This window comes from Falco naumanni, chromosome 1, assembly GCF_017639655.2.
Source record: "Falco naumanni isolate bFalNau1 chromosome 1, bFalNau1.pat, whole genome shotgun sequence".
Lineage (NCBI taxonomy): Eukaryota > Metazoa > Chordata > Aves > Falconiformes > Falconidae > Falco > Falco naumanni.
In genome coordinates, this window is record NC_054054.1 from 37,953,955 (window position 1) to 37,976,608 (window position 22,654).

Here is a 22,654-nt window from a genome sequence, read left to right on the forward strand (position 1 = left end):
GAGAGGTTTCGCTGCGGGACACGGGGCAGGCACCGGGGCACGCTGCCACCGCCAGCTCCCAGCCGCCGGCACGGGCACGGCCATCACCGGGCCCACGCCGCCGCCGGTGCACATGCATCTAAGCAGGATGCGGGGCACCGCGTGCGGGCGTGGGAGCATCCACGGCGGGCACATGCGGTCGCCCAGGGATCATCCCCCCTGCCCCGAGGGAGCGGCCCCTGGGGCGGCTCGGCCCGGCCCAGCGACCGGCCGGGACCAAGGGCAGGCCACGCCCGTCACCGGGGCCTCGGGCGGCAGGGGCTCCGGCAGGCTCGGCCCCCCGCTCCCCCCTCCCCACGCGCGCTCGTCTTTTTCCTCTTCCAATTTTCTGGATGATTAACTTGACTGCTGTTTCCTGACAACCTCTGCTGTTGGTATTAATTTCTTTTAACTAGTGATTAATTACTCGCTGTCTCCTGCGCCCCTTCTCCCTGTTGCCTATTTGCATATTAATCAAATTCTGCGCGATGGCCTGCCTGTCACCCCCCCCGCCACGGCCCCTACGACAGCCGTCACCTGCGAATGACATTACAGCGGGGCCGGGGCCCGCACGGCGCGGCCCCTCCGCCGGGGACCGGGAGGAAGAGGAGGGATGTGCCGCGACCATCACCACTGCCTCGAGGCCAGCCCCGGGGCGGGGACCTGGGGGCTCCCGTTACTTCCCAGGTTACGGCAGCCCCCGGGCCGGCCCGGTGGTCCCGGTCTCCGAGCAGACGCATGTGTCCTCCCCCGCCCCGGGCCCGGAGCCGCCGCGGCCCGGTGGGGAGGGAGGGTCGGCCGGTGCAGAGGGCTCGGGCTCCGGGAGGGGGCAACGTGTGCCGGGGAGGGGAGCCCGCACCGTTGCTGCACCGGGTGGTGGGTGTCCGGTACCCGCGGCCGGGCATGTCCCAGCGCACGGCGGGGGAAGCCGTGCCGTATCGGGGGGAACTGGGCCGTGCCGTGCCGGGGGCAGCCTTCCAGCACCGGGCCCGGGCTTCGGAGCCGCCGCGTGGGCGGAGGCTGCCCCCTGCTGGCCGCCCGTGGGAGCCGCAGCTCCAGGAGGGCGGGGGGAAGACGCGGCTTCACTGACAGCGGAAGGCGGCAGGGCCCGAGGGCAGGGAACGAGGGACAGAGGGAAAGGGAAGGACGGACGGACGGACAGCCCGAGGACCGGGAAGGACAGACCGCTGCCACCGCTGGTTCTCAGTTTTATTACAAATCCCAGATTGGGTAAAAATCCCTGAAGGAGCCGAGGCACAGCAGCCCCGGGCACAGCCCTGCTCCGAGCTGTGGGGTGGGCACCCACTGCCTGCAGCCTCTGGCAGGACATCATGTCCCCAGGCAGGCAAGCCCTGGGCCCACAGCAGGGCTGGGGCGGGGTGGGGGTGGCAGCATGGCCCCCCAGGCCGGGGCAGCCCCCCGAGGGGCCGGGAGGGGCCCCCCACCCACAGACCCCAGCGCAGAGGCAGCAGGAGGGGGACACTCCCGCTGCCTGCCAAGGGAAAAGGCACAGGTGGGGGGGCATAGGCAGGACCCGGCTCGGCCCCCACAGCCAACGGCGCTGGGGGGAGTGGGGGGCTTGGCTCCTGGCTCCCCCCAGCCCAGCAGAAGGCAGCCACTGCTCCAGTCCTAGGCGCCGGCTGGGGCAGAGCACACAGCCTCGTGCTGGATCTGGCTTCCCTGCTGTAAGCCAAGGAACCCCCCCAGCTACCAAAGCCCCCTGGGGAGGGCACCCACCTCGCCTGGTTGCCACCGCGGGGACGGGGTGGCGTGGGAGGGGTGCTTGAGCTGCAGTGTGAGCCTGCTTCCCTCCACCTCGACATCCTGGGGGGGGGCAAGGAGGAGAGAGGGGGGACAGCTGGCAGTGCCATCCCTGCCAGGGGGCCGCAGGGGCTTGGTGCCCACCCTAGGCTCACCTGCATGGCCGCATAGGCCGCTTCTGCCGCCACCTTCTGTGTGTAGTTGACGAAGGCGCAGCGTCTCTCCGGCAGCATCCGGATGAAGCGGATCTCCCCAAAACTGCAGGATGGAGGGTCAGAGACTCCACTGCTCCCCACCGCCCTCACAGGGTTTGCTCCCCAGGCCAGGAGTGCTGGAGAATGGGTGCAGGTGTGGGGCTGGCCGGGCAATGGTGGATGGGGTCTTGGCACCTGGCTGGCTATGCAGGGCAGGACAGATGTGGGGCAGGCAGGGCACCGGGATGGTGATGTGGGGCAGGATGGGCACCACAGGGGTTCAGCACAGAGACACACTCACCGGCTGAAGAAGCTGTGCAGCACCCTCTCGCTGATCCTGCTGGTGATGTTCCCCACCCAGAGGGGATAGCAGTCCCTGCCAAACCACACTGGTATCACTGGCAGCCAGCTCTGGATCCCACGCACCAGCCTGAGGACACCCCAGCACTGTGGCAGCTCTGGGACCCACCCCACCCTGCCTGCCCCAGCCCTACCTGGCAGGATGGGTTGGAGGCAGCGTCAGCTCACTGCTGGCCGCAGCCTGGCCCTGGCTCCTGGAGCTCACAACAGTCATGAAGCCACTTGTGTCTGTGTCCTGGCAGCTCCTGTTCACCCACTTCCCTGCCGAGAGACAGGGGTGGGTTCAGCTGGCTCTGCAGATCAGCACAGCACCCACCATGGGCAGTCCCCAGCCCCACCATCCTCCCATGACCTCCTCCAGCCCCAAGACCACAGTCCAGGTCCCCCCGCACCCCACAGCTGCCAGCTCTGCCAATGGCTCCAAAGCAAAACCGCCACCAGCACCAAGGTCCCTTACCGGAGGAAGGCAGCAGCAGCTCCCCAGCCTTCAGCAGGGATGGGGACACAGGGGGACCCCCTGGGCTGCTCTGGCCATGGGGGCTGTTCTGCTGCAGGGGGGAAAGGAGGGAGTCAGGCCCCGGTGGGCAGCAGCCAGGGCTGGCAGGGCTGGGGCCGGGCACTCACCCGCAACAGGGCCTGGCAGGCCTCCAGCTGGGCAGCCGCGTCGGTGTTGGCACTGTCCAGGCGCAGCAGCTCCTTGAATGTGCAGGCGGCCTCGGCATAGCGCTGGGGCCCAGAGAAGAGGAGCTGAGCTCCTGCTGCCTGCAGCAGCCCCCCACCTAGCCAGCCTCAGCCCCCAGCCCATGCCTGCAGGGCTCTGCCCAGTCCCATTGGCACCCAATGGTCCCCACCCGGCTCCAGTAGTGCCCCACAGCCCCTACACAGCCCTGGCATCCCACAGCCCCTGCCCTCTTCAGCCCTAGCATTCCACAGACCCCCTTCAGCCCACTTGCACCCCATGATGCCCCCTACAGCCCTCCCACCCCAGTACCTCCAGCCCCACACCCAGCACTGGCCCCCTGTGGCCCCCTACTCAGCCCTAGCACCTTGCAGCCCCCTGCCCAGCCCCACTGGCCCCCTGCCCAGCCCTGATACCTCCAGTCCCCGCAGTGCCTTTCCCTTGCGGAAGTAGCCTTTGGGCCAGCCGGGCTGGAGCCTCAGTGACACCAGTGCATCCCTGAGTGCCTCCTCGTAGCAGCGAAGCTTCTCGTAGCAGTATGAGCGGTTCCCAAAGAGCCTATGGGGAGAGTGGGGTCACTGCTGCCCAGGACCTGCTGCCCCCGAGGGAATGCTGCTCCCCAGCCCTGAAGCTCACCGGTGCTCCATGGGGTTCAGCTTCACCGCCTCCGTGAAGGCCTGCACAGCCTCTGTGTATTGGCCCTTCTGGGCAGCCTCATTGCCACGGCCTGAGGGGAGAGCATTGCCTGCTGCCGACCCCCCCCAGGCCTGGCCAGGGAGCAGAGCTGTGCCCCTGCCTGCACTGGGGACACAGGCATCTGCCAGGGGCAAGCAGAGGGGAGCAGGGCCACAGAGGAGACAGTGGCTCCATTGTCACCCAGCCACGATGTAAATGCGCTTTGGGAACAGCCTAGAGCCATGCTAGCCTGCAAAGAGCTGTGCTGGTGAGGAGCCCCAGCACAAACCCACCCATGGAGCCGGGAAGCAGAGCCCCCGTGTACCCACCCCCTTCCCTCGCTGTCCGGGGGGCCCAAGGCACAGACCTGCGAGAATCAAGCTCTGTTCCACCATGCTCACGTCCAGGGGGGCAGGCTTGGGTGCCCGTGGGGCAGGCAGGGAGGACAGTGAGGGCTTGCGTGCCTGTGGGGCAGGCAGGGAGGGCAGCAAGGGTGCAGGTGCCTGTGGGGCTGGCAGGGAGGGCAGCAAGGGCCCCACGGGCTCCAAATCACCTTCCCCAGCGCCCTCCTGCCTGGCTCTGCATCAACTGTCCTGGCCTGCTTCTCCTTCCCAGGCACTGGCAGCTTCATGCCTGCTTTCTGCCGGGCTTTGAAGACGAAGGTGCAGCTCAAATCCAGCTCATCCTGGAAGAAGCAGGGTGGGCAAGGCGGGCAGAGCCCCAGACCCATCCACAGAGCAGACCCCACGCTGGTCTGGTGCTTGTACCAGGAGCGCTCACCTCCATCTCCTCTGCCCTGGCTCCCTGGCCTCCTGCCTCCTCTCCTGAGGAGGCTGCACTTCCCCCGAGGTGTGGGGAGGGGCTGGGACTGGGCCTGGCCTTCCCCTCCTCAGCATTGGTCTTTTGGGGGTACTCAGCACCGGCAGCACTGCTCAGGGATGAGGTGCTCTGGAAGGAGAATGCAGGACTGAGACGGTAACTGTGGCTATGCAAGACAGCGGCCTGCCTGCCTCTCTTCCCACAGTGTCCCACCTTCAGAGACCTACAGGACCCCTGAAGGTGGCACGGCCCGGCTGCCACAGCACCCATGGCCAGGCAGCGGCTGGGGTGAGAGGCTGGTGCAGTCACTCACCGACTCGGCCTCCCGCTCGCTTTTCAGCTCTTGTCCCAGCTTCTCTTGTTTCTTCCGATCTTTCTGTTTCTGGAAAGTGAAGAAAGTAAGCTGTGAGCAGGCACCAGACGGAGCACCACAGACCCACACCCGGTCCCATGCCACAGCTCATTGTGGTGCTGCTGGTGGGGTGGGAGCAAGCCCCGGCTGCCCCCGAGACACGCTTCCCCACCTGAGGCAACAGCAAGGCTCAGGAGGAAGGGAAATGCAGGCAGCTGCCTGCACACTGCAGGCTGGCAGGGCAAACTCCCTGTGGGGTGCACCCACCTTCTTCTTCAGCTTCTTCTTTTCTGCCTTTCTCTTCATCCGCTCTTCCTCTGCCACCAGCTCCTGTGCGTTCTTCTCTGCTTCCTGGGGGAGTGACACGGTAAACCGTGAGTGCCCGGCACTGTGCCACAGCCAGGAGAGTGGGACAGCCCCAGGTGCACTGACAGCTGCACTGTGACCCCTCTCTTTGGGCCCCTGAGGAGGTGGGAGCACAAAAGGGGCTGGAGGACACAACACGTCTGAGGTGAGGCCACTGTGGGGAGCTGAAATGGGCAGCAGACAGGCAGCTCGCAGGCAGGGAGGCTGCCCCTCACCTCGGCAGTAACCTGGTGTCCCCAGGGTGCAGGCAGCCTGTGCATCTTCATCTCAACAGCGCTCTGAGGGGGCCGAGCAGGCAGATCCTCCTTGCACAGGAAGGATTTCCTGAACCCACAGAAGTTGTAGGTGGGGTCGCTGTCCTCGCTAGAGATGTCCCAGGGCTGGCCGAAGCAGACCCACCCCTCCACCTCTTCATCCTCCTCCTCGCTGGACACCTCCAGCCGGCCAGGGCAGTACCGGAAGCCCGGGCCTGCGCAGGAAGAGCCAGGGCTGTCAGCAGCAGCTCCCGAGCACCGGGACCCCCGGCAGCCCCCAGCTGGCAGCCCCTCCCGACTCACCGCGGCCGAAGGCGTCCCGGGCCCCTGAGGCTTCCCCCATCGCGCTGCAGTGTGCCGAGCGGGAGGCGGCCTGCGGCGGCACCGGGAGCTGGAGAGGGGGCCGGGCCGGGGGAGGCGGCGCTGCCTCCCGCGGGGCTCCCGGCCCCGGTCCCCGCCCATCCCCGGTCCCCACGTACCTGCCGGCGGCCACGCTCGGCCTCGGCGGCGCCGGGCTGGCAGTGCCTGGGGCAGACGGGCGCTGCGGGGAGCGGAGCCGGCCCTCAGCCGTCGGAAAGGAAACCGAGACCGGGCGGCGGGGGGGGGGGGGCGGGAGCGAGCCCCTCCTTCCGCCCCACCGCCCCCGGCGGCCCGGCTCACAGCGCGGCTCCCGCCGCCCCGGGACCCCCCCGGCCCCGCTCCGCCCGGCCCCGGCGGCCCGGCTCACAGCGCGGCTCCCGCCGCCCCGGGACCCCCCCGGCCCCGCTCCGCCCGGCCCCCGCGCCCCGTACCGCCGCTCCAGCCGCCGGGGCCGAGCACGCAGCCCCAGGGGCAGGCGGCGGCGGCAGCCCCGAACCGGGAGGCGCCCAGGCCCGGCCCGGCCGGGTCCCGCAGCCCGCCCGCCGCCCGCATCGCTCCGAGCCGCCGCCGCCGGACGTAGAGCACGGCGCGGGCCGGAAGCGGGGCACGGCGCCAGCTGAGGCTGCCCAGCCGCCATGTTGGGTGAGGGCAGGACGGCGGCCCGCAAGGCCCGTACGGAGGGGGCTCGGAGCTCCGCGTCCCCTCCCGCCGTACCCGCCTCCCCTCAAGCCGCGGACCCCGCCTCCTCCCGCTGCTCGGGACCTCAGCTCCACCGGGCACTGGGGCGCTGACCTCCCGGCGGGTCAGCCCTGCCCGTTCCTGCGGATTAGCTCCGGCGCGGCCTAAGCCTATTTCCTCCCGCCGCCCCCGGGGCCGGCAAAGCATGGAGGACGGCGGTCCCGAGCGTCGCGACGGGGAGCCCTGTCCGCAGGTGAGGAGCCGAACGGACGGGGAGACCCCCAGGCTCAGCCTCCGTCACCGGGGGCGATGGCTGGGCCTCGGGCCCGGTTCCAGCTCCCGGCCTGGTGGTGGCGGCACCGGGCCTGGTGCCGCTGTCTGCGTCTCCTTGGCAACGCCCCCCCCCCCCCGCCCCTCGGGAGGGGGCGTGCCCTGGCTGGAGAGGCGTGGCCATGGCAGGGTGGCCCCGCGGTTGGCAGCGGTGAGGGGCGGGGGCAGCGTCCAGGGCCCCACCCCCTCGCCGCTTGCCCCACCCACGACCGGGCGGGAACCTGACCTGCCCACGGTCCCTCGCAGGCGGGTGACAGCGGTGGCGCCGGCCCGGGCAACCTCCTTCTCCTGCTGCTGACGGCCCGCCCCACCCTGCCCGGCCCGGGGGATGGGGCTGCCCGCGGGGAGCCCGCCGAGACAGGTGAGGGGCTGGCCCGGGCCGGGGAGCCAGCCTGGGAGATGGGAGGCTCGGCCCCCCATCACCCACGGCCCTGTGGGCTGGAGGGGAAGCAGGACGGGGTTCTGCGTCCCGGGGGGGTGGGCGCTGCAGGGGGCAGGACAGGTGACAACGCTGTACGGTTAGTGTGTTGATAGCATGTCACACGTATGCGAGGGTCTCCACCAGCTGGCAGTCCCCTGGGACGGGTCCTATGCCAGTAGGAGCCGGGGGCTCCCCAGGTGCCCACAGGGGCTGGGGGACTTGGCACTGGCACTGGCAGGGCTGGGGCGGCTACAGAGCAGTGTGGCTGTGCTGCTGTCCCCTCCGTGTGCTGGGGCAGAGCCGGGGTAGCTGCAGGCAGGGGCTGTCGCACACTGAGGGTCCCTGCCCTGGCAGGCAGCAGCTCCCTGGGGGGCCTGGCCCGCTCCCTGCAGAAGGCAGAGGCCATGCTGCGCAACTGTGTCAGCCCCAGCCTGCGGCGCCTGCTGTCCCCACGACCCCGTGAGCGTGGCTACGGCAGCGAGGATGAGGACGAGGAGGAGGAGGAAACGCCGGCCCTCCTGGCCCTGCTGGAGCAGAGCTTCTCAGGGCTGCGCCGCTGCCTCTGCGTCTGGGAGGACCCCCGCACCGAGACCTTTCGGGGCCGCGTGCGGCCCCAGCCCGGCGACAGCACCACCACTGCCACCCCTGCCTTCTCCTACCACCCTGTCCACCCGTGCGTGGCTGAGCGTGGCGCGGCCCTGCACGCCCTGCTGCAGCACCGCCACCACCTCCGCCTCGCCCGCGACTACAGCCGCCGGCTGAAGGCCGCCTCAGACTTTCTCCGCCGGCTCCTGGCACTGGTGGAGCGGCCGGAGCTGCTGGTGGGGGAGCTGGGTGCCGCTCAGCCGCTGCGGGAGCTCTGCCAGGAGCTGCGGACACATGCCGGCCACTGGAGTGGGCTGCGGCGGCGGATGAGCAGTGATCCATGGCTGCGGCCGCTGCTGCTACGCAGGCACGAGTCAGTGGCGCACATGCGGCGGGCATTGCTGCTGCTGGCGCTGCATGCGGTGCGGCTAGTTGAGCGCCACGCCGAGGCATGGCTGCGGGGGCTGGCACGGGCTGCCCCCGCCACTGCCCCCTCCTCGGCGCTGCTCTCTGACCTCTTCCAGGGCCTGGAGATCTACAACCACGTGGTGGGCGACCTGGCCCTGGAGCTGGGCGTTGCTGGCTGCCTGCCTGCTGGCATCACTGGCTGCCACAGGGCTACCGGTGATGGCTCCCATGCCTTCCCCGTGGCCAGGGTGCTGGGCATCCTGGCAGCTGAGCGGGGCCGGCTGGTGGCTGAGCGGCTCCAGCCCCTGCTGCAGCCGTGGGATGGGGGCGGCAGGGCAGAACACGTCTGCTGGGAGGATGCCACAGTGCCTTGGCCCCTGGAGTGTGGTGCCACAGTGGTAGTGGACGCGGGACCGTCCAGGCAGGAGGAGCTGCCAGGCCTCGCTGGCGAGCTGTGGGCACTGTGCCGGGAGGACGAGGAGCTGATGGGCCAGATCCTGGGGGTGCTGGTGGCCTCTGCTGACAGCCTCTGGCACCACGTCCTCCATGGACCCAAGCAGGAGAAGCTGGCGGCAGCAGTAGAGAGCCCCAAGCTGCCAGCGGCCAGCCTGGGCACAGCCACCAGGCCCAGCTCTGCCGGCTGGAAGACGGTGCGGTGGCTGGATGCTTCCCGTGCACCGGCAGCGGAGGCCCTGCACGCCCAGTACCGGCAGCTGTTCTGGGGGGCTGCTGGAACCGCGCTAGGGCACTGCCTGGGTTGGCCGCATTGCGGAGCTGGCAGGGCCATGGCTGCCACGCAGGAGCTGAGCCACGCTCTCACCCAGGGTAAGTGGGGGCCGATGCAGTGGGTAGCCTTGGGTGGTGAGGAGCAGCTCCTCTGGGACCCCTCCGGTGCCACCACGGGGTGCACTGGCACTCACGCCCCCTTTCCTGCAGCTGGTGTCCCCCGAGAGTGCGAGGAGGAACTGGGATGGCTCTGCCTGCGCCTGCTCTGCCGGGCCGTCCTCCAGAGCTGGGAGAGAGGTATGGGGTGCGGGGTGCATGGTGAGGGGTGTGGGGTACAGGGTGTGTAGTATGGGGTGTGGGGTGCACGGTGTGGGGTACAGAGTGCAGGGTGTGTGGTATGGGGTGCAGGGAACAGGGTGTGGGGTACAGCATGCAGGGTACAGGGTGCATGGTGCAGGGTGTGTGGTATGGGGTGCAGGGAACAGGGTGTGGGGTACAGCATGCAGGGTACAGGGTGCATGGTGCAGGGTATGGGGTGCATGCTGCAGATTACAGGGTGTGTGGTGCAGGGTATGGGGTGCATAGTGCGGGGTACGGGGTGCAAGCAGGAGGGTGGCACAGGACGCTGACCAGTGCCCTCCCCCCAGACTTTGCCTGCGCGCTGGGCTCGGGTCTGTCCGACAAGTGCTTGGGGGAGCCGGTACCGGCAGCAGGGCCGGTGTGGAGCAGGACAGCGCAGTGTCTGCAGCGGCTCTATCCAGGCCTGGCCTTCGCCCTGCGTTGCCTGCAGCCCCTGCCCACCCGCCCGCCCGGTGAGTGGGGTCTCAGGGAACGGGGATGGGCACCCCAGGGTTCCCCTGGTGGCCACTGCTCCTTTAACCACCCAGCCCTACCTCCCACCAGGCCACCCCCCTGGCTCACCCTGCCTGCGCCTGCAGGTGCTGGGCTGCTGCTTGGCCACATCACAGGCTGCCTGCTCCTGGCTGATGGGCAGAGCCTGCCGGTACCTGGCAGCCTGGGCCCTGCCGCAGTTCCTGCTCGTCACTCAGGGGGACCTGCAGGTATACCCGGGATGGGCACCCGTGTGTGGGGCTAAGGCTGGCTGGGCTGTGGGGCTGGCTGTAGGACTGGGGGCTGGCTGTGGGGCTGGGGCTGGCCAGGCTGTGGGGCTGGGGGCTGGTGATGGGTTTGGAGCTGGCAGTGGGACTGACTGGGGGCTCACTGTGTGGCTGGTGTGGGGCTGTGTGGCTGGGGGCTGGCTGTGGCGCTGGCCACTGGGCAGGATTCATCTCACCCCTCTTCCCTCCAGCTGCTGAAGATGGAGACAGACAGACTGGTTGTGCTGGTGACTGGGACCTTCCTGGAGCCTGGGGACGCCCCCCCACAGCCGCCTCCTGCCGCACTGTCCCCCCAGGAGCTCCAGCTCTGCCAGCAGATTTGCTCCATGGCTGCCAGCATCCAGGTACGGCACGGCTGTGGCAGGCAGCACCTCCAGGAGCTGCGCCATGCCGGCAGGGACCCTGGTGGTTCCACTCCAGCTGGGCACAGCTGGGGCAGGCGCAGGGAGCCGCGTGCCTGCTATGCCACACTGAACGCCCCCGCTCTGCCCCCCCAGCTCTTCTCAGGGGATGTGCTGAAGATGTTCTCCACCAACTGCAAGCAGATGTCGGCAGCGATCTTCGACCAGACCATGCCTCTGGGAAAGCACTGGAGGGTCGGCCTCCGCGCTGGTGGGTCGGGTGCCTCGGTGCCGGCAGGGCCACCATTGGAGCAGCCATCAGGGCTGAACAGGCATCCCATTGTCCCCCCACAGACCTGCCCAGCTCCCCCAGCGCATATGCGGCAGCAGCGGCCCAGGCAGTGCTGGGCCAGGTGCTGCAGGGCGCCCAGCTCCTGCCCCACGATGCCCAGGCGCCCGCCCTGGCACGGGTGACCACCGCCTTCCTGGAGGCCTGGATGGACCACATCCTGGCACAGAGGATCAAGTTCAGGTAGCAGGTGTGGGGGGGTCTGGGGTGGTGCGGGCAGCGCTGGGGTGGCTGGGCTGAGCACTGCCACTGTCCCCCAGCCTGCAGGGAGCCTTGCAGCTGCGGCAGGACTTCGAGCTGGTGCGGGAGCTGGTAGCCTCGGAGCGCTACGGGCTGGCCCCTGAGACCCGGCAGTCTCTGCTGTCCCTTCGTGTCTTCCAGCAGATGGATGGGGCCATCCTCTGCCTCCTGCAGCAGCCCGGGGGGGTGGCTGGCATGGCCCCCCGCCCCTGGCACTCTCTGCGCCGCTGCTGTGAGTCACGGGGGGGGACACTCGGCCACGCTGAAGCGGCAGCGCTGGTGTTGGGGAGCACGTGGTGGGGGAACAGCCGGGAGGATGGGCTACATCCCCGGCACAGAGGCTCCATTGCCCTGCTGTGACTCCTGTCTCCTCTTCATGGCCAGGTTTGGACAACGGTGCCCACCCACCGGAGCCGACGTCGGGCAACCTGCACAGCCTGGACACCCTAGAGGCAGCAACGGCGACACCGGGGACCCCTCCGTTGGCTCCCGGTGCTGAGCCACTGGCGCGGCTACAGAGCAGTGTCCCCGAATCCTACTTAACGGGCAACCAGCAGCAGTGGCTATCGTTACGGCTACATCGGGCTCGCCGCTGGCGCGTACCGGGTTTACCATGCGTCGGCAACAACCCCGAGGTCTGATCGGTGGCAATAAAACGGCTGCGGTGTCCCCATGTCTGTCCCTGTTCCTTGGCTGTGAGCGCATCCCGGTACAACGAGTCCCCGGGGGGAGTGTCTGGGACCCCCCCTCAGTAAGCAGCGTGTTCTAACCGGTGCCGCTTGCCGGTGGGGTGGGGTCTGCACCGCAACCGAAGCCCCTGGCCTGGTGGCCCGGGGGCGGGGGGTTTACCGGAGCTCACGGTGTGACTACGGCTCCCATGATGCCGCCGCTCCCGGTCATTTCCGCCGCGGGGCGGGGTCGGGCCGAGCCGAGCACCCCCTTCCCGGTCCCGGTGCGGCCCCGGTGCCGCCCCGCCATGGCCGTCCCCGTTACCGAGCTGGGCGCCGCTGACCGTGGCCTCCCCTTCGCCACGGCAAGTAACGGCAGCGGCACCGAGCCGTCCCCGCTATCACCGGCTGAGCCCCTGTTGGGACAGGGGCTACGTGTGCGGGATAGGGGGTCCCTGCGGGGTTGGAGGTCCCAGGGGAGAGCAGGGGGTGCATGGTAGGAGAGCCCGGGGGAGGCTGCGGGGTGTACGGGTGGGGTCTCGGGGTCCCATGGGGGTCTCAGGAGGGGCAGGGAGTCTGTGGGCATCCTAGGAGAGGCTAGGGGGTGCACGGTGGGGGTGCCAGAGGAGGCTGAGGGGTGCACGGTGGGGGTCCCATGGGGAGGCTGGGGGTCCGTGGGGGTCCTAGGAGAGGCTGGGCATTGTATGACAGTGGTCCCAGGGGAGGCTGCGGGTCCATGGGCTTCCTAGGAGAGGCTGGAGGCTGCATGGCGGGGACCCCTTGGAGGTCCTAGGGGAGGCTGGGGTCCGTTGGAATCCTAGAAGAGGCTAGGGGGTGCACGGTGGAGGTCCCAGAAGAGGCTGAATGGTGCATGGTGGGGGTCCTGGGGGAGGCTGGGGGTCTATGGAGGTCCCAGGTGAGGCCAAGACTCCCTGGGGGTGCTAGGAAAAGGCTGACGGATGCATGGTGGGGGCCCCATGGGGGTGCTGGGGGTCCATGGGGGTCCTAGAAGAGGCTAGGGGGTGCACAGCAGGGGTCCCAGGGGAGGCTGAGGGGTGCACGGTGGGGTTCCTGGGGGGAGACTCGGGGTATATAGGGGTCATAGGAGAGTCCAAGAGTCCGCGGGGGTCCAAGGAAAGGCTGACAGATGCATGGTGGGGGTCCCAGGAGGAGGCTGGGGGTCTGTGGGGGTCCTAGAAGAGGCTGGCGGCTGCATGGTGGGGGTCCCAGGGGAGGCCTGGGGGTGTATGGCAGCGGTCCCAGGAGAGGCCGGGGGGTGCACAGTAGGGGTCTCTTGGGGTGTCCCAGTGTGCCATGGTGTCCCAGTGCACGGTGACAGTGCCCACGGTGTGCAGGGCCCCTGCCTGGCAGCTGCGGAGGAGGAGGAGGACAGGGATGAGGAGCTGCTGGGGGCTGGGGGTCCTCGCACCTGGACCCCCCAGGAGAAGCTGCTGCACGAGGCTCGGCTGAAGGCCAAGGCCAAGCGGCGGCTGCGGCGAACCTCATCCCGGGACTCAGCCCGTGAGTCGCTCTCCGAGGGCACCGAGCCCGGCACCGAGCCTGGCAGCCCCAAGGGCCGGGCGCATGACCGCAGGTCCCGCATGGGCAAGGGCCGCGGGCTGCCCAAGAAAGGTGAGGGGCGGCAGCGCCCACCCCTCCTGTGACCCCCATGGGGCTGGGACCCCTCCTGCATTCCCCCTGCGGGGCTGGGACCCTGTGTGGCTCCGTCACCCCCTGTTGAGCTGGGACCCTGCATGGCCCCTCCTGTACCCCCCCTGGGGCTGGGACCCCTCCTGCATCCCCCCCATGGGGCTGGGACCCTTCCTTCATCCCCCATGGGGCTGGGACTCTGCACGACCCCTCCTGTACCTGCCATGGGGCTGGGACCCCCCATAGCTCTATCAACCCTCTACCCTCTCCTGCATCCCCCATGGGGCTGGGACCCCTTTGTGTCCCCTGTGGAGCTGGGCTCCTTGCCAGCACCCCAGTCCCCACCTGGGGGGGCACCACTGGGGGCCCTGCCACCACCACGCCCCCGCTCACCCCATGCGTGCCCGGTGCAGGCGGTGCTGGGGGCAAGGGCGTGTGGGGTGCCCCCGGCCTGGTCTATGGCTACCAGGAGCCTGATGCCCGTGACCCCAACTACGATGAAGTGGCTCAGGTATGGCACTGCCACCCTCCCTCTAGCCCCCTGCCACCCCCTGCCCTCATGGGCAGCCCTGCCTGGGTCGGCTGGCCGTGGGCAGCAGTGCAGGCAGGGGTGGCATCATGCTGTCCCCGCAGGGGGACACAGTTTATGCTACTGTAGTGCCCGAGCTGGAGGAAGGGGAGCTGGAGAAGAATGTGCAGCCCATGGTGCTGGAGTACTTCGAGCACGGGGACACCAGTGAGGTCATGGTGCGTCGGGGCTGGGGGCTTGTGGGACAGGGGCCCCAAGTGACAAGGACCCTGAGGGATGGGGCAGGCCAGAGTGGGGAAGGGTTGTGTGGGGAGGGGATGGGGGTCTGTGGCTGATAGGGACCCTTCGGGGAGGGGCAGGGTCCCCTGGGGAGAGGCGTCCCTTGGTCATGGTGACCTCTGGAGGGGCCAGGCTGGCGGGGTCGGGGGAGAAAGGGGGTCCTTCAGGGTTGGGGAGGGTCCCTGGGAGTGAGGGTGCCCTGGTGACATGGACCTTCAGTGCTGGGGAGGGATCCCCCGAGGAGGGGATGGGGGTGCCCTGGTCCCTCAGTTATGGGGCAGGCTGGGATGGGGAGGGGTCCCTTAGTGGTGGGGACCTTTGGAAAGGCTGATCTGGGGAGGGAGAAAGGGGGTCCCTCAGGGCTGGGCATTGTCCCTGGGGGAAGGGACAGGGGTGCCCTGGTGCCACTGATACTCGCTGCTGGGGAGGGGTCCCTGAGGAGGGGCTGGGCACCGTGTGGTGGCAGGGACCTTTGGGGGAGCGATGCAAGGCAGGGGAGAAGGGGGTCCTTCGGGGGGCATGGAGGGGCTTGGGTGGCCGGCGGGGTAACATGTGGGGCACAGGAGCTGCTGCGGGGGCTGAACCTGGGCGGCCGGCGGCACGCGGTGCCCGCGCTGGCTGTGGCGCTGGCGCTGGAGGGCAAGGCCAGCCACCGTGAGCTGACCTCCCGCCTGCTCTCTGACCTGGTGGGCCGCGCTGTGGCCCCCGAGGACATCGCCTGGGCCTTCGACAAAATGCTGCGCGACCTGCCCGACCTCATCCTCGACACCCCCGAGGCCCCCCAGGTTGGGGAGCAGTGGCACGCTGGGTCAGGGGCACGGCTGGGTCAGGGGGCATGGCTGGGGGGAGCTGCTCTGGGGGACATGGCCGTGCTGGGGGATGCTCCGGGGGTCCTGGCTGTGCTGTGGGCCGTGGCCGTGCTGTGGGATGCTCTGGGGGAACATGGCCGTGCCAGGGGGCCATGGCTGTACTGGGGGATGTTCTGGAGTGATGTGGCTGTGCTGGGGGGGGCCACGGCCGGGCAAGGGGTTGCTCTGGGGACACACAGCTATGCCGGAGGGGTCATGACCATGTTGGGTGGTGCTCTGGGGGGCTGTGGCCATGCTGGGCAATGCTCTGGGGACACACAGCCACGATGGGGGTGCCATGGCCATGCCGGGGGACACCTGGTGGCTGTGGGGGGTGGGCAGCAGTGCTGATGCTTTGTCTCCAGATGCTGGGGCAGTTCATTGCCCGGGCGGTGGCCGACCACGCACTGCCCTTGGACTTCCTGGAGCGCTACAAGGGGCGCGTGAGCTGTGAGCATGCCAGGTAAGCACTGCCCCGGCCCCTGCTGCCCCCACCGTGCGCCCCCTCACCCGCCTGTCCCGCAGGGCCGCCCTTGACCGTGCCGCCGTCCTGCTCCGCATCAAGCGTGAAGTCAACCGGCTGGACAACGTCTGGGGTGTGGGGGGCGGCCAGCGCCCCGTCAAGCACCTGGTCAAGGAGGTCAGCACCTGCCCCCTGCACCCCCTGCCCACCCCATGGGCACCTACTCCCTGGCTGCAGCCCCCGGGGTGTGTCCCGGCTGTCATGTCCCCCTGGGCATGTCCCCCACAAGACATGTGCCCACCCGGTGCAGTGGTGACGCCTGGCTGTCCCTGCGCCCTCCTCGCATCAGGAGTGCCCTCAGCCATACCCTGGCTGCATCCCCATGCTTTCCCCTGTGCCACCCTTGGGTCCCTGATGTGCTGCCTCCCTGCCATCCCCATGTCCCCCTACGTCCCCATCATACTGTCCCCCTGCCATTCCCATGTCCCCCTCTCACCCCCATCCCTGTGCCCCTCCGCCATCCTTGTGTCCCCCCACTGTCCCCATGCCCCCTCCGTACTGTCTGCTGTCCCCATGTCCCCCCACTGTCCCTGTGGCCCCACAATCTCCGTGTCCCCCCATCCCATCCTCCCACCATCCTCATGCCCCCCCACTGTTCTCGTGCCCCCCTGCCATCCCCGCACACCCCCCCACCATCCCGGTGCCCCGCACCTGCCTCTGTCCCCAGATGAACCTGCTGCTGCGGGAGTACCTGCTCTCCGGGGAGGTGTCAGAGGCCGAGCACTGCCTGCGGGAGCTGGAGGTCCCCCACTTCCACCACGAGCTGGTGTACGAGGTGAGGGCTGGGGGTCCCAATGGTGCGGGGGGGCCCCCGCAGCCCCGCTGATGCCTGCCACCCACAGGCAGTGGTGATGGTGCTGGAGGGCTCTGGCGAGGGGCCCGTGGCCATGATGGTGACGCTGCTGAAGGTGCTGTGGGAGACGGGGCTGGTGACACTGGACCAGATGAACCGGGTGAGCGTGGGTTGCAGGGCAGGGGGCAGTGGGCAGCCCACCCCTGGGGCTGACACTGTGCCCTGTGTCCCCCTGGCCCCCCAGGGCTTCCAGCGGGTGTACAAGGAGCTGGGGGACATCAGCCTGGATGTGCCACTGGCCCACGGGCTCCTGGAGCGGCTGGTGGAGCTCTGCTTCGACCACGGCATCATCACCAGGGCGCTGCGGGATGCCTGCCCCACCAGGTACTGGGGGGGGTGCCGGGGGGTCCCCCCCCTTCGTCTTCCTCCTCATCCTCATCTTCCTCTGCAGGGGCCGCAAGCGCTTTGTGAGCGAGGGCGACGGGGGACAGGTGAAGCAGTGACCGAGCGCTGGTGGCCATCGGCCCCCGCAGCGGGCTGGGGGGGAGAGGGGTGGGGCCAGGGGCAGGGGCAGCCCCCCCCTCCCCCCAGCCTTGTGCTCGGGACCCCCCACCCGCCTGTGGGGCCGAGCAAGAGACACAATAAAGCAGCTTTCGAGGACGTGCCGAGTCCAGCCTGTGTGGGGGGTGGTGTCCTCGTCCCCTCGGGGCCGGCTGTGGGAGGAGCGGACTGATCCCGCCGCTTTCCCGCCGGGCCACGAGGGGGCGCTGCGCGACGGCCGCCCCTCCGCACGGCGCCGCTCTCCCTGCGTCGCGCCGTGATGACGCAAGCGGCGCGGCCGGGCCATGGCGGGCGAGCGGCGGCGGCGCGGCGGGGAAGGAGCTCGGGAACGGGCCCGGGACCGCGGGACCCGTCGGGAACAACAGCGGGGACCGGGCCGGGGCCGGACGGCGCTGGTGATAGCGGCGGCGGCGGCGGCGGTGGCGCTGGGCGTGGCGGCGGTGGCGACCGAATGGAACCGGTGGAGCGCGGCCGCCCGCCTCGTTACCCCCCACCCTGCGCCCCCCGCGCTCCCCCCCGATTCTACCGGGCCTCTCGCCTCGCCCCACCGCTTCTGGGGGACTTACCGGCCTCACGTCTACTTCGGGATGAAGACACGTAGCCCACGAGCTCTCGTTACCGGTGAGAGACAGCGGCGGGAGCGGGGCAGGCCGAGCCCCGGGGCAGGGCAAGCCCTGCCCCGGGGCTCGGCCTGCCCCTGCTCCCGCCCGGAGAACCGAGACTGAACCGCCCCCCCCGGTGCCCTCAGGGCTGATGTGGCTTCAGCAAGGCGAGGGGGGAGGCAGCTTACGCCACACCTGCGAGCAGAGTGACGGTCTGTCGCGATATGGCTGGTTGATGCACGACGGGGTGAATTTCGGGGTGCAGGAGATTCGAGACAAAGGCTTGTTCTTAAAAACCGAATTCGTTAAACGACTGGGAGGGGAGCACGGAGGGGATTGGAGTTGGCGCATCACTGCACGGATGGAGGTGAGGATGGGGCTGCGTCTGCCGGGAGAACAGCCGGAGCGCCGGGCAGCCCCCTTCTTTGTGTTTCCCCCCTTCCTCTTCCTCCGCAGGGTGTGGGCACCCCAGTCCCGCTCCTCTCCCTCTTCTTCTACGTCGCCACAGACGGGCAGGGGACACTGAAGCCACACCTGGAGAACAGGACACGGCTGGCTGCTGTGACAGGGACAGCGGAGGAGCTGGGGAGCTTCACCCTCACCTTCCTCCGTCCCACTACTGAGAGCAGGGAGGACCCCAAATACGCCAGGTGGGTGCTTTGCCGTGGCAGCCCCCCTCCTTGCTGCTGTCCCCTGTCCTGTCCCCTGATGCCATCTCTCTGCTTCTTCACAGCTACAACTACCTGGAGGCAGCAAGCCCAGGGCTGCACCGCCTGACTGAGGTAGTGCGGAGTAGCCTGAGCAACCGCTTCGTCTTCACCCCACCGGGGGGGCCCCGCCGCCGCTTCTTCGCCGTCGACACCTTTCAGGGGCTGCCAGGGGAACACCCACGTGAGGGACAGCTGCTGCTGCACCAGGTGACGCTGGAGCCACCGGGCATCGTGGAGGTGACCTTCGAGTCAGGCAGCGTGGTGGGCCGGCCCGGCCGGCTGGCAGGGGGCGCGCTGTCGGCGGCACTCTCGCAGCATGTGGCTGCCTTCGAGCAGCGCTTTGAGGAGACCTTCGGGCTGGGCCGTAAGGGCTTCCCCCTACCGCAGCAGCGCTTCGCCCAGGCTGCTCTCAGCGATCTCCTGGGAGGGATGGGCTACTTCCACGGGCGCTCGCTGGTGCAGTCCCCCCTGCAGGAGCGACCCGTTGCCGCCCCTGAGGCCGTTCTCTTCACTGCCGTCCCCTCCCGCTCTTTCTTCCCCCGCGGCTTCCTCTGGGATGAGGGCTTCCACCAGCTGCTGCTGGCACGCTGGGACCCAGTGCTGAGCCGGGAGGTGATTGCTCACTGGCTGGACCTGATGAACACTGAGGGATGGATACCCCGGGAGCAGATTCTGGGGGAGGAGGCACGAGCCAAGGTGCCCCCCGAGTTCCTCCTGCAGCACAGCGAGACGGCCAACCCCCCAACATTACTGCTGGCGCTGCAGCGGCTGCTGCCCAACGCCCCCCTGCCCTACCTGCGCCGCCTCTTCCCCCGCCTGCACGCCTGGTACAACTGGTACAACCAGACGCAGGCTGGGCCCCTGCCCCTCACCTTCCGCTGGCGTGGCCGTGACACCCAGCCCGAGCGCTTCCTCAACCCCAAGACACTGGCCTCGGGGCTGGATGACTATCCCCGTGCCTCCCACCCCTCACCTGAGGAGCGGCATCTGGACCTGCGCTGCTGGATGGCGCTGGCCTCCCGTGTGCTGGCGGAGGTGGCCGAGCGGCTGGGGGAGCCGGCTGGGCCCTACCGGGTGATGGAGCAGGCACTGAGTGACAACGGGCTGCTGGAGCAGCTGCACTGGGCCCCAGAACTGGGTGCCTTTGCCGATTATGGCAACCACAGCGCAGCTGTGGGGCTGCGCTGGCAGTCCCCAGCCCCCCCGGCTCCAGGTCAACCCCCTGCAGCCCCACAGCTGGTGCGGGAGGTGCGGGAGGCCCCGCGGCTCCGCTTCGTGGGGGCCCTGGGCTATGTTAGCCTCTTCCCGCTGCTGCTGCAGCTGCTGCGCCCTGACTCACCACGGCTGCCCGCTGTGCTGGCTGCCATGCGCAGTGAGCAGCAGCTCTGGACACCCTTTGGGCTGCGCTCACTGGCCCGTGACAGCCCGCTCTACATGCAGCGCAACACCCAGCACGACCCCCCATACTGGCGCGGCTCCATTTGGGTCAACATCAACTACCTGGCACTGCAGGCACTGCACAGCTATGCCAACACTGAGGGGCCACAGCGGGAGCAGGCAGCAGAGCTGTACCGTGAGCTGCGCCACAACCTGGTGGCCAACCTGTACCGGCAGCACGCTGAGAGCGGCTTCCTCTGGGAGCACTACAGTGACAGCACCGGGCGCGGGCAGGGCTGCCACCCTTTTGCTGGCTGGTCCGCACTGGTTGTGCTGGCAATGGCTGAAGACTACTAGGCCCACCAGCAGCTGCCACAGCTGGCCGAGGTGCAGGCAGCTGCTGGCCCTGCCCGTTTTTTCTCAGGTGCGGGTGGAGGCATGTGGAGGGCCACTGTGCCAGACCCCACTGCCTCACCTCCAATAAACCTCCGCCACCATGGCCTGTCACTGCCTGTGTTGAGGGGGTGTGGTGTGTGTCACAGTTCTGTCCTGCCCCAGCCACCCGCTTCATCCCCTTGCTGTGTCAGGGGTCTCCCTGCCCTCCCTGTGAAGCTGGGGAGGCCCGGCTCGGCCCCAGTGCCCTCCCTGTGCCCCCTAGCAGGCGCAGGGCTGCCATACTTCCACATCTCTTTAATGGTGAGAGAACGCTACGTGAACTGCCCATCCCGCAGCAGAGATGGGCCCCCCCCCACGGGCAGCGGCACCAGCAGCACAGGGTGGGGGGGATGGGCTGGGGCAGGCACGGGACCCTGGCAGCTGCGGCCCCTGGAAGCAAGTTCGGAGGGGAGGGGGCTCCGGCAGGACCACAGCGAGAGCAGGGCTGCCCCAGGGCCCAGCCGCACCACATGAGGTACTGGACACAATGGGGCGTGGGGGGGGTCAGTCAGGGTGAGGGGCCTCGGGGGCTCTGCAGCCAGAGTCCAGGCCCCGGGGACGCTGCCCTGAGCCCCCTGGCAGTGGGCATGTGGAGTAGGGGGCCATGCCCGGGCCACAAGGCAGCACTGGGAGCACAAGGGAGGGGGCAGCCCCGGCTGAACCACTGCTGATCCTGCTCTGCCCCGCAGCAGGTGCCCTCTGAGCGGGGGGGTTGCACCCACTGCACCCCCCTGGCCACTCCAAGGCGGGGCTGGAGGCAGAACAGGCCGGGATGGCGGGTGGGGCCCGAGGCACGGCCACCTGCCCCCACCCCAGGGATGGGCAGGGGGAGCAGGCAGCAGGACGGGGCCAGGCAAGCTAGCAGGCAGCGGGGAGGGCAGGGCTTGGCCGGTGGGCACAGGCTCAGACAGGCAGGGCAGGCGAGCTGGGCCCCTCACCACTCCCCTGGCTCGGCAGCCCGCACCGGGGCGAGGGTGTGGGGCTGGCCTTGCCCAGGAGGTGGGTGCCCTCACCCTCACCCTCCTCCTCCTCCTGGCAGCGCCCCACCTCGATGCCCGAGTCCCCTGTCAGGCGCCGGTGCCGGAAATGCTCGCCGCTGCTGCCACCTTCCTCCCGAGCTGTGCCGCCCTCCTCCTCCTCGCCCTCCTCGATGTCGGAGCAGGGGTGACAGTCAGCCTCAAAGAAGTCCATGGTGGAGGAGAAGAGGGTGTGCTTGTGCGGGGCCCTGCGGGCTGGCGCTTCCTCAGCAGGCTGCTCCCAGCTGGCGCCGGTGCCAGTGCTGCTGGTGCCGCCCTCCTCGCTGGGCGTGCTGGCCTGGCTGCGCTCTGTCTCGTCTGTCACCTGCACCGAGAGCGAGGTGCTGCTGGGAGATGTGGCGCAGCTTGACTCGCAGGAGCAGCTGGTGTAGTTCTCTGAGCTGGGAGACAGTGTGAGGCTGCTGGAGCCCAGGCGGCTGCGGGGCCCGCTCAGCTGGGCCAGGATGGCGCTGTACGGCGGCGGCGGTGTACTGGGGCGGTGGGCCACCTCCTCGTAGGCAGGCAGCTTGAAGGAAGCCAGCATCCCTGCGGGGAGAGGGGGAGTACAGGTCAGAGACCCCCAGGAGCCAGACTGCCACCGGGCCCATCCCCAGAGGTGGAGGATCTGGAGTGCCCAGCCCAGCACAGGGCCCCGAGGCAGAGCAAGGGGGCTGCGGAGCTGCGAGGATGCAGGGGTCGGGGGGGACAGACAGATGCAGGGCATTGGGTGGGATGCAAGGATACATAGGGGGCTGGTGAGGGACAGACAGACACATGGGACTGGAAGGGGACGAACAGATGGATACATGGGGCTTGTGGGGGACAGACGGATCGGTGGATGGACACACAGGGCTGGTGGGGGACGGATGGATAAACGCACAGGGCTGGGGAACACACAGATGGACAGACACAGTGCTGGGGGGTATGGATGGTTGGACAGGAGGTTGTCAGGGGACAGACGGATGGACGCAGGGGCTGGGCCCCTCACTCACTGAGGTCCATCATGGAGGCGGGGTAGTTGCAGGCACCGTGGTAGGCGATGAGGTTGATCTCCCGCTGCCGCTGCTGCTGCTGCAGGCGCAGCTTGGCCCGGCGGTGCCGGTAGGCGCAGCAGCAGCTGAAGAGGATGAGGATGGTCCAGAGGAGCCAGAACCCTGTGGGGAGCAGAGCGGGGTCACCCTCCCCTCGAGCCTTTGGTCTGAGCCCAGGGCGCCCCCGGGGCCGCGGCCCCCGCCCGCACTCACACCACAGCTCGTAGTAGTAGGTGCAGCAGCCGGTCTCCCCGCAGCAGTGCCCCGTCTCGCACACGTAGGGCTGGTTGTTCACCCCCGGGCAGTACTCCCGGGCCTGCGGGCACAGCCACACCGTCACACCGGCCCCGGGAAGGGGGGCCGGTCCCAGCCTGCCGCCGCGCCCCAGCCTGCCGCCGCGCCCCAGTGCCCGCCCGTACCTGCTGGTGCTGCCGGCCCAGCAGCGCGGCCCAGGCCCCCTCGGCGCCGCCGCTCCCGGGCCGCTCCATGGCGCCGCCTACAGCCCGCCGCGGCCCCGCGCCGGCTCCGCCCGCTCGGCCGCCCCGGCCCCGGCCCTGGCCCCCGCCTCCCGCAGCAGCAGCCGCTGCCCCGCCGCCGC

At 69.4% G+C, this 22,654-nt stretch overlaps 5 protein-coding genes across 7 annotated transcripts; 3 read left to right on the forward strand and 2 right to left on the reverse strand.

Annotated features, from left to right (window-relative positions):
* Positions 1–1,209: 1,209 nt before the first annotated feature.
* TTC31 (tetratricopeptide repeat domain 31) lies at positions 1,210–6,723 on the reverse strand. 3 transcript variants are annotated; one of them, XM_040589682.1, is made up of 17 exons: positions 6,270–6,723; positions 5,958–6,019; positions 5,782–5,851; positions 5,440–5,693; positions 5,126–5,209; positions 4,820–4,888; positions 4,468–4,635; positions 4,241–4,372; positions 4,055–4,151; positions 3,649–3,739; positions 3,429–3,570; positions 2,958–3,059; positions 2,791–2,881; positions 2,468–2,594; positions 2,275–2,349; positions 1,935–2,037; positions 1,210–1,842 (listed from the first exon to the last, which is right to left on the reverse strand). In XM_040589682.1, exons 1-17 carry the CDS (start codon positions 6,721–6,723, stop codon positions 1,726–1,728), a joined length of 2,238 nt encoding a protein of 745 aa, XP_040445616.1. In that variant the 3' UTR covers positions 1,210–1,725. The 3 variants fall into 3 exon arrangements, with proteins under 3 accessions (XP_040445616.1, XP_040445605.1, XP_040445627.1); XM_040589671.1 differs by having other exon boundaries at positions 5,782–5,869; XM_040589693.1 differs by lacking the exon at positions 5,782–5,851 and having other exon boundaries at positions 6,270–6,560.
* On the forward strand, positions 6,660–11,707 carry CCDC142 (coiled-coil domain containing 142). The gene is made up of 11 exons (XM_040589642.1): positions 6,660–6,769; positions 7,093–7,207; positions 7,622–9,085; positions 9,197–9,283; positions 9,634–9,798; positions 9,890–10,047; positions 10,296–10,448; positions 10,602–10,716; positions 10,800–10,977; positions 11,055–11,266; positions 11,419–11,707. Exons 1-11 carry the CDS (start codon positions 6,722–6,724, stop codon positions 11,673–11,675), a joined length of 2,952 nt encoding a protein of 983 aa, XP_040445576.1. The 5' UTR covers positions 6,660–6,721; the 3' UTR covers positions 11,676–11,707.
* Positions 11,708–11,899: 192 nt separating this feature from the next.
* LOC121086237 (programmed cell death protein 4-like) lies at positions 11,900–16,984 on the forward strand. The gene is made up of 11 exons (XM_040589707.1): positions 11,900–12,067; positions 13,058–13,334; positions 13,766–13,863; positions 13,986–14,099; positions 14,724–14,945; positions 15,374–15,471; positions 15,534–15,648; positions 16,199–16,306; positions 16,374–16,484; positions 16,569–16,708; positions 16,776–16,984. The coding sequence occupies exons 1-11, from the start codon at positions 11,912–11,914 to the stop codon at positions 16,825–16,827; spliced, it is 1,491 nt and encodes a 496-aa protein (XP_040445641.1). The 5' UTR covers positions 11,900–11,911; the 3' UTR covers positions 16,828–16,984.
* Positions 16,985–17,184: 200 nt separating this feature from the next.
* MOGS (mannosyl-oligosaccharide glucosidase) lies at positions 17,185–20,071 on the forward strand. Its single transcript, XM_040589657.1, has 4 exons — positions 17,185–17,506; positions 17,634–17,854; positions 17,944–18,137; positions 18,221–20,071. The coding sequence occupies exons 1-4, from the start codon at positions 17,473–17,475 to the stop codon at positions 19,929–19,931; spliced, it is 2,160 nt and encodes a 719-aa protein (XP_040445591.1). The 5' UTR covers positions 17,185–17,472; the 3' UTR covers positions 19,932–20,071.
* A 178-nt stretch (positions 20,072–20,249) lies between these two features.
* Positions 20,250–22,610, reverse strand: WBP1 (WW domain binding protein 1). Its single transcript, XM_040589720.1, has 4 exons — positions 22,476–22,610; positions 22,270–22,372; positions 22,018–22,179; positions 20,250–21,571 (listed from the first exon to the last, which is right to left on the reverse strand). Exons 1-4 carry the CDS (start codon positions 22,542–22,544, stop codon positions 20,913–20,915), a joined length of 993 nt encoding a protein of 330 aa, XP_040445654.1. The 5' UTR covers positions 22,545–22,610; the 3' UTR covers positions 20,250–20,912.
* Positions 22,611–22,654: the final 44 nt, after the last annotated feature.